Here is a 14692-nt window from a genome sequence, read left to right as displayed (position 1 = left end):
CCTAGCAGACATGGCGCACAACAGGATACCGATCCAGAGCTTCCGCATGGTTCACAAGGCGTCAGCTAATCAACTCAGATCACTACATCAACGAGCAATCGCAGTGACTGAAGCTATCCCCATACGACATCCAGACCCGATTCTTTGTGGGCAGCCTACTAGTTAGTGGCATGCTTTTCAGCATTTGCTTGAGTAGTACGAAATCAATGAGTAGTAAGAAGGCTTGAGAGTTGAGTTTAAGTAGAATATAAGTTCAAATTCGACTGCGCCTACCTGATAGCCTGCAGGCACGGCGAAGTTGGGCGTGGACTGTTAACTCATTCGGAAATCAATTTGGTTTCACGAACGACTTAACTGAATCTCTTTTTAGGGTATTCGACAACTGAATGTGCTCCACACAGGCCGTCTTATGTTTCAATTGGCACGATATTCGATAAATCGCAGTATATTTTCATGAAGAAAACTACTCACAAGGTTGCTGAAGAGTTGTCGAAGAGTTTTCAGCAACCTTGTGAGTAGCTTCCTTTTTGAATAAGCTAACAAGACATCTTCCGTGTCTCACGTCAATCAAATTGTGGAAGCTTGTGTATTGAGCAGACTGTGTCACTTTACAGTACAAGCTACTCAACAGCATTCCTTTTGGTCTCCAAGTTAGTACAAGGTCGAGAAAACGGATACCGTTACTAGTCCTATTCTTCACGGTGGGACACCCCAGTTGGAATTTTTAAGAACCTTGTCTAAAAATATCATCTCCACTCAAATTCCTGAATCTCTTCACACAACCGTTTGTCAGTAGGCTACCACGTGATGTGACCTCCGTGACTGAAGGATGAAGGGCACTGCCTTGTATAAGTGACAGCCAATCCCGCCGCTGACCAGCCGGTCATCTATTCAGTCACCGGGCTGAAGATCTCGGGTTCGAAACTCTCTGAGTTCTTTGAGGTGCCCCTGCTGATGGTTCCCAACAAGAATGAAACAGCTGTACGGTGCTTGTAGGCCTTTCCATCATAGACTGGATGAAATCTCAGTTGAGAATCACCAGGTCTCCTCGCACTACCATCAGTATTCATGATCAAATGAAAAATGCTGAGTCATCTATCTCATAACAGTGTTCTCAATCTTATTCACAAAAATCTCAGCGAAAGTGTTTTTACATGGAAACTCCGGATGGAAATGTGGTGTTGAATGCTAACGGTAAAAGCAATTATTTTAGCTGGTCTACAGGTCTACGTACAGTAACCTGGATTCGTCCGACAGGGTCGCCAATACAGTCAACTCTCTAAACAAAGCACCCGGGGTAGAAATAAGTGTCACCTCAAGTGAGCACATCAGTTTGTCAATTTGGAAACTCTGTATGTAGTGAACTAGCTTGGACCAGCTTGTCGCACAAGCTGTGCTGTGTTTCACACGAATTACAATCTGATATGGAGACAAAGTTTCAAGTGAGTCAGGTTCAGAGATCTAAAGAAAAGCTTTGCAGAACGATACCGTGCCTTTGCATAGCAATACTGTCCTCAGAAGTGAGTACTAATCGAGAATGGCATATTTCGGTAAGCAAACCCCAAAAGGCGATACGAAACCCGTTCATGGTTGTGAGTTTATTAAAATCTGGAAACTGAACTAGCAAGAAAATCAATAGCATGCCTGAAATCAACCCCGATGTCAATCGTTAATGACCAGAAAAATTGTTCGAGGTAGAATAATATCCATGGAATGCACTGGATAACACCGGCGCACATAGCCTAACTATTGCCAGTCACATAAAGCGCTTGGATCTGAGCGGCAAAATGCTTGCGTACTTGAGGCCGTGCAATCTTCAGTGTCGGTGTAAGGAGACCATTTTCAATTGAAAACGGCTCAGGAGATAAATGTAGATCACGGACCTGGACAAAAGATGAGTAAAGAAAGGAAAAATGCATAGATATCTGGAAATAAAAAAACTGTATATGAATGAGTAAATGACAATATTAATTTACTTCGCTGGGTAGAAAATAATGGGTTCTGCACTGAAATTACAGTGCTGTAAAAAATACAGAAGTTAACACAATGTTAAATTACAGCTGAAAGTTTTCTTCATCAATCTGATTGAGCACTAGTAACCCGCAGAAGGGCATGGGAAGTCGCCTCTTCCACGGCCTTGTTCATCCGGTATTAGAGCAAAAAACTGCAAACCTTGTGTTGGTGCTAAATTAATTCTGCACACACAACATCAGCAACTCGGACAGACGAAACAGAGTGAAACAAATTGAAACAATTTGTGAGCGAGCCACTATTTTTTGCTACGATTTTGACTACTAGCGAGTAGCTCGAAGTATGCAGATGGTAGAAAAGTTTTAGGGCTTGCATGGTGAGATAGCTATGGGGTATTTTTGGGATAGATACTCTTCGTGCTGAGCCGTGTTTATGAACCACCCTACCTTGGTGTCATAGGCAGGATTCCGTCAGCTTCCTGTAAGGTTTTGACCCTTTTGATTGTATCAGGAAGGTCAGAGTCCTGAATGCAACCAGTGAATGCCTGAAATCTGCTGAGACCCACAGCTCCGCTACATGCTGACCAAGCAGACAACGCTCCTTCAGTATGCAGCGCGTCGCAGGCTTGTATCGAACCCAGCCAGCGCGAGTCAGCGTTGATCAAGTTCAGACAAGGCCTCCGCAGTATACAGCGCGCCACAGCCTAGTAACAAAGCCAGACCATGTTCGTCAGCATTGGACCAAGTTCACCCGCAGGCTTGTATCGAACCCAGCCAGCGCGAGTCAGCGTTGATCAAGTTCAGACAAGGCCTCCGCAGTATACAGCGCGCCACAGCCTAGTAACAAAGCCAGACCATGTTCGTCAGCATTGGACCAAACCCACCCAATGTCCCTCCAATAAATAGCTTGAAACCGCTGCACTTTGGCTCTCGCACTCGCTTGTTTGGAATATAGCTGTTCCCTCCTGCGAGTCTTTTCCCCAGTACTGGGCACTGGAGCAGGTCAGCAGTAAGAAACAACAGATTGGCAAATCAGCAGATATAACAGACTGTATCAGTCCGCCGTTTCAGAATGATCTGGTTGAGCTAGACAATAAAGGGTGCGAATACCCTCCGCTGAGTGATTTGAGATAGTAACAAGTACGGAAGTGGATTCAGTAGTACCAGGTTGCCCAAATCTACAGGGATAATCGAGATGCTGTGGTTGGTTTCGAATCACGGTCCTCCTGATCTCTAACCAGTGAGCTGCCCCTAGGTCGTTGCAAAGGGACCTGAGTAAATTTGTCCTCCTGTATATAGTCTTCCACTGACCATCCACTCAGGAGGTGCCTGTATATCGACAGACGGGTCGGAATATATATATATATATATATATATATATATATATAATCAGTGAGTAAGATAAAGTCTCAGCTGACGAGCTTCTGGCCATTATTCAAAAGTCAACGTTTTCTTCACGGACTGAGTCTACTCTAGGCTTCGCATGCTGTTATGAACGAGAAACAAGACATAACCATTAAATGGACAACCTCTGACCAGGCGGGAAATAAATAAACAGATGCTCAACAACTATCTTCATTTGCATACCGACTTAGTTGGCACGGGAGACTCGCCTGAAATCCAGCTGAGTCTCTCGTTTATGATGAGCTCCATGAAGTGCAACAGTGGTTTTGGGCAGCCGAGAAGGTTTCAGCAACCCTAAGAGTAGTTTACTTCATGAAAATATACTGCGACACTTCAAATGTGTCATATCAATTAGGGTACGAGATGGCCTTTGTGCAGCACATTTGTTTAAAGATTATCAGAAACGAGGGGTTCAGCTGGATTCTACGTGAGTCTCCCATGAAAACCGAATGCAAATGAGTGGAGTTTTCGAACTTCCTGCAATTCGGGCTCAGATAGAACATGCGGCTGGCGGAAACTCGAAGGCTGCGCCCACTTGATGAGTATTAAGCAAAGCAGACGACACCGTGTATAATCTCTACTCTACTACTCTACTCTACTAAAGTCTATCTACTAAAGTCGACCAGAAATTCGGGCCAACACACTCAGTAGCTTAACCTAAACGTGACATATTGTTTTAGTAAAAGAGAAGACGAAACCCTGCGCACAATCGTAGCTGGCCTAGCCTCGAATTCCGCTCTTCAGACTACATGAGATGACCCAGTCCAATTTCCTCCCTCTACGAAACAGTCCAGAAATGCGCTACGTCTCCTCCACTTGGCATACATTCTTGCTATTCAACAGACAATTCTAACTCAAGTAGTTATATACTATGCATATCAACTTACTTTTTCAAAGCCTTTCAGTCCATTTCCATCGCCTAGCTTGTTCAGGTCGTTCAAAATCATCTTCTTCAGTTTCGTCTGCCGACACGCTTCCGCAAAACACTTTTTGCTATCACCCTCAGTCCCTTTCAGAAGCTCATCGAACAGTTCTGGGAGTAGTTTCTGTATTCTTTCGAAGTTGGGAACAACTACTGCGACTGTGTAGGAGTAGAGTGAACTACCGTCCACGTACACGTTCAGTACGAGTGGACTGAGCGCATAGATTTGCTCCACCCTCTCCGGAGCGACATATTCGCCTTGAGACAATTTGAATATACTTTTACACCGATCCACAATTTGTAGGGTTCCACACTTTGGAAGGGATAGAAAGGCAAGATGTATCACCACTGATAGTAGTTCGAAAGAATTCCAGAACATTTTAAAGGGAATAGGGCGTATAAGGAATATACTTATCTGTTGTCTTCCATTGTTATTTCTTAATCCATCAAAAAATTATCAACCAGAAAGTCCTGTATTGTCTCTTCCAGGGATGTTAAAACTGTTCAGGTGTAGCACTCTTTCCGTGCCCAGCTGCCAAGCCACCCGAAAGAAGCACAAGGGCTGGGATACTGCCAGTGTGCCCAAGCCTAGACAGGAGGAGTCGAGATGCAGAGGTCTGGTTCGAAACACGGACTTTCCGGTCAGTACATGCGCGCTCTAGCCACTGAGCCACCTCACCCAGGGATGTTGACACCTAAATCCCGGACATGGTTGGACATTCTGCACCTGTTTATTTATTCCCATTCACGGAGTTGCTCTTCTCTGTTTTGACATGCGCGCTCTAGCCACTGAGCCACCTCGCCGAGGGATGTTGACACCTAAATCCCGGATATGGTTGGACATCCTGCACCTGATTATTTATTCCCGTTCACGGAGTTGCTCTTCTCTGTTTTAGTCAAAACATGTTTTCATTAATGAGGTGTGCAATGATCACTTCGAAAGAGAATAGGGACCGAATTCCTCACTATCGGACTAGCTAGGATCCAAAGTTTGCTGCATGTCTCTTCAGCCGAAATACAGACGTTTACCTGTCAACGGAATATTCTAAATTAGCCGTAGTCCGGCATACTTTTGCCGTCATAAAAAGCTGTGATACAAATATGAGCATGCAGCAGCCCAAGACTAATATGGCATGAATTAAAAACGTTTCGAAGCGTTTCGAGGCCTGGTTGTTTGATGACTGTCAAGGAATTATATATAGGGAGTGACTGCTAATTGCGGTGGCCACTAAACCAAAACCAACGGTACATGAAATAATGTGAACTGAGTCAAGTCCGACGGTCCAACTGGTTTAGGGCGCAAACACACAACGGAAACAGAATGTTTCGGGCATCTTTACCGAGGATCAAGTAAGTCTTACAAACTATACCAAGCAGTCTGCTACGGAACACAGACGCAGATGGGGAGAAATCAACGTTGGAAAAGGAAATTATCCATATATTACATGGTATTGTGCTATCAAACCCGTAACCGTATTTACACTAAATGAAAAAGCCATTTTGGGAAAGAAATGAACGGTGGAAAAACACTTCGTAGCAAAGTCAAACACGCAGATGTTTTTCATTGCCGTCTTCTTTCCAATATATACCATTGTAGTGTGCATCAAAACGATGGAGATGGTAGAATAATCCGCTGGAATCCAGTTTCACTTCCACCAGGCTTTTAAATTGGCCAGAAAATCAATACGATTTACTGCGAAAGTGTGAATTTCTTGTTACTCTGAATCCGCCGTAAAACGGTTCAGTGAAATCATAAAAGCTTCACTCATCCTTTCATTTCTTGCATAAGCTAATGTGCGCTGAATCATTATCAAAGGTATGGAAACACCCTACAAAACAGAAGTGGCTCAGTTCTTTCAAAGTTGTTTTCTAGCATTTTTTAAAACTTATGTCGCTATTCATAAGTTTGTCGAAAACACTCTGACAGTCCAAGAGCAGTGCACGCTGTCCTCCTTGGGCTCATCAGGCAAGCGCAGTCCCCGAGATTCCTTGATCCTTATGGGCTACTTGAACCCAAACTGGTTTGATTTCGACAGATGCAATTAAATGCACCCTAATTTCGTTTTGAAAGGAGACTCAACTGGATCTAACCGAACCTCCCGCATATCCTGGTCCGCTTCAGTTGAAGGTGCTGCAAATGACAGCATTTGTTGAAATTCTGTCTGTCTAGTTTTCCGATCCATCCGGTGAACCTATTCAGTAATTCACTAAAACATCACGCACTCACCTCAGTCCAACGTCCAACGTCTCCCATCCGAACAAACCCATCCTCATCGAACAGTTCCTTGGTTTTCTCGCTATCCTTGTAGTAACCAGGTGTATTCGTTCGTGCTAGGACACAAATCTGAAATGCCAGAGTGTAATGAAATAACACTGCTATACAAAAAATACTTAGGTGCATAGTCGCCTTAGCAGTTAAGTGTATATCAAGCGGGAGTCTGCATAACGGTAGTCAAATAAAGTCACTTACTGTATGTTCGTGGACTTACTGATCCGTAATATCCGGAATCTCTCATTCGCAGGCCCGAACGGGAATAAGTAAACCGTTCAACTCGAAGGCGTTTGGTCGGGCCAGACTAGGGTGCCTGACTGGCCAAACAACAGAACCCAGATCAGCGTTGCAAGTGATTATGGTTGCTCCGCTACATTCGGCAATGGCCATGGAAGGTAACCTCTGCATCACCATGGTCACGGTATAGCCTTAGCACTTACACTTCAAGCAGACTAACTCTCACGTATGGCCGGATAGGAGTAGATTACCATTAAACCAACCTGTATCGCACTTGCTTTACGAACAAGTTTTCTGGGTCTTTATACCGTTGTTTGTTGCGATTAGCTGGTTAGGTTTCTTACTATATAGATGTGTACCCATTGATACTCCGCCTGTTCTGGCCAGGTTTCCTTTTTGCTGCCCAGTTGACATGTCTGTCTGGCAAGAAGCCTTTTGGATAAGTGCTGACAGACACGTTACCTCAATGTTGAAGGTTGACTTTAGTGACATCACGACCCGAGACCTCTAAAAGCCAATATCTACTGGCCGTATGACTGTGTCAGTAACAGGATGTTTTTATCATATGAGTAGCGCGCGCAAGTAGTATTGTAGTCGAGATTGACTAATAGGTGCATAACGTGTCGTCACGAGCCAAACAGGGGTTTCGAATATGGCGTAGTTACACTGGCACAATAGTTTATGTTCGGCCATGGAGAGCCTGCATACCGAAATGGTTGATCCTATCAACACAGAGGACTAGGCTCCTGCTGAGAAAAAGGTTCAGACTTGTATTATTTTATGCGGGGGCGTTTTGTGCTATCACGATATTTTCTATACGAGAAACACAATAACTGGGCCGCTACCAAAGTATCAAAGTTTAATAACTTCGCCCAAAGAACGCGTGACCACTGGACTGACCGGATTCGCGCTCTTATGGGACAGTCCAGTACTTTTGAAAGTTTGAAATGTACACCTTATATCTATAGAAGTAAAAGAAGTATAAATTCATTCTGAAGGTGATGGTTTGGTCGAATCTCGAAGATCTCGGGCACAAAAACCCGACTTGTCGGTTGGGTACATCGGGATCAGATACATGACCCGCTACCAGTTTCAGGCATTCAACTCTGGAGCACACCTCCGCCCATCGGTTTGTACATTTGGTGTATTCGTATTCGAGTGTGGTTGTTGGCCTAATTAAGCCGAACTACTAATTACTGTTGAGTAGCTGGACATCTTCGTCTGAGGACGCCATGGTTACTAAGACGCTAGACTAGAATTTGAGAAATTTTGAATATAGACTCAAATGCAAACGATGTAAAAGAAAAGGTACAGACAGTCCTTGAATCAGTCAACAGCTGGTGAGACTGAAACCAAAACTTGATGTAGTGTTACTCTCTTGCTTTCAGTCAGATGAGTTCTCACCCGCATCAGAACGGAAAATGAAGCAAACTGTTCTGTATTGATGACCCAGATGCAATTAGCAGGGTCGACTTGCATTGGAGCACTTTTTTAACGAGAGGGACATCCGCTGCACACAAATTGGAAGCTTCAGATAACGCGTGTCTGAATGTCACCTCTGGTGATCGTCGAGATTCACTTTCTAAAATCGTGTTCACCAAATCACTGGCGTACTTTCCGCCGTCGCTAGGCCGTCATTTTTTTCAGACTGCTTGCCAACCTAGAGATCCTAAATTTTACTTACTTCAACTGAATTCAGTCCCCTTCGTCGCTTACCACAAGGGCCCAGTGTTAGTCACCAAAATCAGTTGACACGAGAAGGGGAACACGCAATGAATTATGCGGATCATCATTTCGATGAAAGACATGTTGCTCCCAAAAGTACACTTGAGATTAGTATGAACCAAGCTACATAATTGTTGCATATGCCACTCGAGGTTCTGGACTGCTTAGCTGACTAGCGCGCGGTTGAACGCCCAACCTTATAGCCATAGGAGATTAAGAGAACCCGGACGGGGACTGTGTGTAAGAATAAGCGACGAAGGATGAGATCGCGTAAACCAAACAACGACGGCGATCAACAGCGCAGTCAACCACCTGTTGACCAATGGTCTGAGACAGTTGACACATGTCGACGAAGGTGAATATACACACAAATTATTTACACGAGGAATGCGCTTAGCCAACTACTACTCCTATCGTTAGGTTCACCCATCAATTACTAGGAAAGCCACTGCCAAGCGGTTTGAGTGCAAACGTGATTCACGAGTTCTATCTGAGTCATTCTATACCTCACTCGTATTATGTGGTCATATTGTCAGACGCAACCCTGGTACGTAAGTGGATCAGTGGCCTTCAGTTCATTTATTAGTCAAACTATGAATGTTTCGTATCTTTCATGGGTTCCTGCATTCTGAAGACTATTGGCGGTAAAGTGTTAACTGTTTTTACCCCCCTCCCGAATGATTTCTTCACAATAAGCTTCTAGATTACCACACACCAAAAAATCTTAAACACCACTGTGCACAACACCCGCTCTTAGACCGTCTAAAACATATATTTAGAAATAGAGTTGTCTATAAACAGCAGCCACGAATCTAGCTCAGTTTTGACTTCATATATTTTCCCAGATCAGCTGGAGCACTGAACAGTTTGCGACGTGCTTTTGTTTCCATTTGAACCCCGTTTAAATCAGTCAGCTTCCCTGACATAACTCTCAGCACTTTTTACATCCACAGAGTAAATATTTATGTACCACTCTGGTCGTAGTCAGGGGCGTCTCGTCAACCCATCCGGTCAAATAATCAAGTCAAACCTAGTCAACAAGTCAGCTGCCTTCACTGCAGCTGCGTGTTCACCATAGATGCTGTTTTCACAACACTTGTCGTATCTTCAAGAGCCGCGAAATTGCATGTCAAATGCCCACACTTCAAAGCTTTTTACGTAGGTCACAGTATCGATAGGTTCCACTTGCGTCAGATAGAGGTAATTTATATCCTGATCGAGAATCCCATCGGAGCATGAGGCAGATAGTTTTACTTATAACTGTGCAATGATGCATTACATTCGAAGTTGCTTTCGACCTAAGATAATATTCTAGCTTAAAAGATCTTAGAATACATAAAACTCTACCCAGAAAATAAGTCCTTTGCGGATACTGGCACTTTTCCATTATTTTGCTGTGTCAGAAACTGTGTACTTTTGTTTTGTGTGGGAATATGCTGTTTTTCAATCGGGGAACAAACATCCAGATACTTGGGACAAAGATGACATGTTTTCATTCTCAGATAAGTCATCGTAAAACTTCTCGCACGATGCTCCCGTCGATGTGGGTACGAATCACGCTAATCGCATGCTTGTCACATGATCAAGCGTTACTGCGTCACTGTGACCTGCCGTATGCTTGATATCTTTGGAGTGCACTCAAAAGAATGCGCTGCATATGGGTGCGTCGAAAAGTGAGTTGACGTACGGGTACAGTTGACCGTGGACATGGCGATTGAAAATATGACAAAGGACAGAACCTGCAGATGCACAAGTGTTGTGTGAAATAGTGAGTGACAGGAGTTAACTGAATCAAAGCGAAATGAGGCGCACCACGAAAGCCTTAGTGCACGTCCCAACCTACGGTAAGCCTTCTGGTGAGCAGTAAGGAGCACGTTCGTAACATTGAACAAGTGTTTTGGATGTCTCTGGTAGAATTTGATGGATATATTGAGACAAACGTTTTGATGGCCACTGCTGAATTGCTACGACTAATTAGAGGCCTAAGTTCTGATCGGACTTGAACAGAATCCGTCCACACAAACAGTTATTTTACAATCGTTCTGCATAGGAGAAGGAAGATGAATTATAGAAGGTCTATTGAAAAGCTGAGTAACAGCTATCATTGATATTCCATGACTGGTCGCACAAACTGACAGTTATTTTTGTGGGTAACCCGCAGGTCAGAAATTCTACCAAGTACTGTGTACAAGGTCACTGCTCGAGTTATGCTATCTGGTAAGTTTCGAGAATTTCCCAGGGGCTTATTCCACCAAACTAAAGACCCTATTTCGGAAAAGCGTCAGAAATATAGTTATTCTGTGTAAAATATAGTTCATCAAGCTTCGTATGTGCTGATTCCGTTTGTAAATGCTAAATTGGTTGAAAGTGTCTACTCCACGTTCCTGGTAATGAACTGTTTTATGGAGCCACGTTGTTGAGACGCGTGCCCAAAATAATGATTGTGTCAAATTCGCACGCTATTAACAGATTTGTTTGCTTTGTTTGACGAACTCTTCTAATGTGAAACGAAATGGCTCTTCCCCTCTTTGAGACATTTGGGTCTGGGTGTTGGCCTGTCTTGGTCGGTCTGTCATCTCGACATTCATCAGTGGAACGGATTAAGAAACTCACTGCATGTATGATACTGTGGTGCTACAGGCTTCATTGTCTTACAACGCAGAAGAGTCGAGATGATAGGTGGTTACAAGTGAAGGAAGAAGGCCTTCGCTGCAGAGTTATTTACTAGAAAATGCCAACTGACCGGTTACAGACCATTGGACAGGGAAGCAAAATTCTCATTTTCATCTTATTTACAAAAACTGGACATCCGTCTTCTCTTGAACGCATCTTCTTCAACTTTCCTGGATATTCATTGCCTCCAGTCATTCATTGCTCAAATCCAAGCAAATGCTACAGAGCGACTGCACAAATTCCGCAACAGATCTCCCTTTTCAAGAGACGCAAAGCGGATTTACAAGAAGAAAACATACTACTCGCATGCCTCTTCATTATTAGTATCACCATTACGCCAGTAGCCACCATTGTATGATACAAAATCCCCCAACCTGACCTGCTGCCTCAAATAGCTTCGGTTGTAGTAGCTGGTTTAGACCAGAAAAAAATATAACTTTCACCACCAGTCAAACAACACTACCTGCCTTCCACTGTACTTTATCCTTATTCCTTTCCAGAATTCACAGTGTGCAGTGTCGAGCTCGGGGCGGGTGAGCAGTCCACTCCTTGGACGCTTCTCATTTAGAGAGCACTAGAATGTAGGTTATTGTCAAACTGCAAGCTTCGTCCTAAAAGGCAGCATCGATATCGTAGTGAATCACGTAAATGAGTTGCAACATAATTCACATTTTGTGTTCCTCTTTGAACATGTGTATCTCCACACGAAAAATGGTTCTGGTCGGGCAACACCCAGTCAGACCCTATGAACCGGTTACAAACAGTTTTTGTTTTCCTGAAGTTCGCTTATCAAGCCACTTTGTTTTCCTGATGTAACATGCTACTGATAAGGACACTGGATGTTTTTTCAAAGCCTACGACCAGCTTTCTCCCTAGTTAGGTATTTCAGGCAGGTCCCTGACCTTTCATGCACCATGTGTTTTACTTGAACACAAAATTTTATTCAAATGAAGAAAAACACTCGTTTGCAAATTAACATGGGAGACTAAAATGAATAACACCGAACAAATCTCAGATATCTCGAATATAATACCAGTATAAAGATGGAGCTGACACTTTGCGGCGCGTTTGGTCGAGGAAAATATACTATAAACGGTGAGTTCAGTCACGTCTCCCGGCAACCCAAATTAACTTGCGAATGCACTTGTTCCGTTTCACGGATTACCAGTGTTCCGAAAAGTGAAACGGCACTTAGTCCTATTTTTTTCGATTGAACGGTAGCAGTCGGACAGGTGTACTGTTTCAACTTATAGACTTATTACGCAAATTCCATCATTTCTATTGGTTTAGAATAGGATAGTAAACTAACCTGGTCGCGAGGCGTAGATTCCGGCTGCTCACATCATGATGGCTTAAAAATACCGCAAGTCTGTGCACGTTGTCAAGATGGGCCAACTTCGGCAGTGGGTTGGTAAAGAAGTCTGGGATATTTTCATAGAGGAAACTACTTACAAGGTTGCTGAAAACTCTTCGACAGCCCACGACCGGTTTCGCCCTTCTTGGGGCTCATCAGGTAGGCGCAGTCCCCGAGTTTCCGTCAACCTTGGACCAACTTTGGACCGTCGACTGGGACCCAAATTGCACGGTTTTCAGCAACCTTGTGAATAGTTTTCTTTATGAAAATATACTGCGATATCTCGAATATCGTGCCAACTGAATCATGAGTCCTGTGTGCAGCACTTTCAGCTGGAATACATCATAAACGAGAGATTCAATTGAGTCTCCCATGAAAAGCAAATTGATTTGCAAATGAGTGTTCTTCTAGCAAAGTCTGTGGGATTTTCAGTAATATAATCTAAAGCAAGCAAGTACACAGGATTGAATCTTCGGCTATAATGCACTTCGTGATGACATAAAACGAAGACGGTTTTCTCTGTATGTTTCTTTCACACCCGCGCCTTACGTTGTCTTTTTCATACCCATCATTCATATCAAGACAAAGATCTACTGAAAAAGTGTTAGTGACCAAAGATTGTTAAGTCTCTTCAAGTGTTTTTCAATGAAGCACAGCCTTGGATAACATATGTACTTGATCTCTAAATGTTAAAATGCGACTTCTAGGGTTCAAGGTTGTTCTGAGCGTGGAACGCTTTATATTCACTGGCTATTCTCTCGTAATTTCTAATGCGGTTGTGAGCGTTTGTCATTATGAGTCTGACCATTCTGTCTAGCTATTATCCACTATTGTGGATGGTTCATTTGCGGTCGATAGGTTACGCTACGTGGAAGGACACGTTTCCGCGGGCATTCATGAAGGAAGTAGAGCTGTTGTACTGTGGGCATGTCGGCAGGTCAAAATCTTTCATCGACGGGCTGTTTTGACCGTTCTACGCTCCAAGGTGTTGAATAATAGCTAGAAAAATTATGATCAATGAATGGTAAGACACATTGTTACAGACGCTCATAAGGCTCAGGATTGCATCATTTACATCTGTAGCCACCTGATGGGGTGGAACCCCAAAATAATTACGTACAACAACAAGAACAATGAGGGCTTCACCTCAAGGACCTTGGAAACGTTATTTTCAACAGCTATGTAAAATCTAATCGATCTCTCTTAACAGCAATCTGTTGACAAACACCTGTGTCCTTTGGATTCATCACTTGATTTATTCCGCGGAACACTCACTGAAGTCAGTCAGGCAACAGACTTTTCGACACCTTCAAACATGTAGTACCTACCAGCTTCACTTTGTATAATGCCCGCTTCTTGAAGTCGACCTTGATTACCAGTGTAATGTTTAATAAAATAGGCCCATGCGCCACACGAATTTGATAGTAAAACGCCTGAGGAAGTCATGAAAAGCTACTACTTTCCTTGGAAGGTAGCCGATGCTTTAGCGAAAATATCTGAATGTGTTACGATGGAATACCAAAGCGTCAGCCGATAAGGGATAAAGGAGATTTTATGACGGACTTCAAGGGGTTTCCACTTGGTTCTTGAGTAAGAAAAAAATATTGATTCAGTTTGTAAACAAACATTAGAAAAATGGGAGAAATTTAATTGGTGCGTGCATGCTTCCAACCGAACACATCACAAGAGAGAAACCTCTAAAACAGGTAATTATCATTAGGAAATCACAAAAGCATGACAGGACTCTGTCCAGGGACGAATTAGCCTCATGAAGCAAATCAAATCAGACTGAAAAAATCATCTCACTGCGTCACCTATCCTCTAGAAATTGTTCCATGGCATATTGATCTGGAAAACACTGTTGAGTTTACCCAAACTGTGGTTATCTTCAGTTGGCATTCATCGTCAAAATCCACTCACACACCTCGGATACTTTCATACAAGGAGGGAAGTAGATTTTGTGCCAAACTCACGCCACATCTTTATTATAGCTGCTGGCCGAGTGCGCACACAGAGAACGTGGCAGGGGGGGACACAACGGGTGTTTTCGATCTAAGAGGAACATTATTACTTCACGCATTAACGACTTTCATCGGAAGCAAATACATCTGAAAAGCACATTCGCAAGTAGGCCA

The 14692-nt window shown here is 43.4% G+C and overlaps 1 protein-coding gene across 1 annotated transcript in view; it reads right to left on the bottom strand.

The window, feature by feature from the left end:
* Nucleotides 1-1596: 1596 nt before the first annotated feature.
* Nucleotides 1597-14692, bottom strand: part of T265_07956 (hypothetical protein) — a gene marked incomplete at both ends in the record, with an annotated part of 53237 nt that continues 40141 nt past the window's right edge. Inside the window, 4 exons of the mRNA XM_009173627.1 lie at nucleotides 1597-1883; nucleotides 2537-2674; nucleotides 4262-4609; nucleotides 6524-6640. Coding sequence (XP_009171891.1) covers nucleotides 1743-1883; nucleotides 2537-2674; nucleotides 4262-4609; nucleotides 6524-6640 — 744 coding nt within the window. The remainder of the gene's footprint in view (nucleotides 1884-2536; nucleotides 2675-4261; nucleotides 4610-6523; nucleotides 6641-14692) is intronic.

Source organism: Opisthorchis viverrini (assembly GCF_000715545.1).
Source record: "Opisthorchis viverrini unplaced genomic scaffold opera_v5_196, whole genome shotgun sequence".
Taxonomy (NCBI): Eukaryota; Metazoa; Platyhelminthes; class Trematoda; order Opisthorchiida; family Opisthorchiidae; genus Opisthorchis; species Opisthorchis viverrini.
The sequence above is the reverse complement of the archived record's forward strand: the minus strand, read 5'-3'. Positions and strand labels throughout refer to the sequence as shown.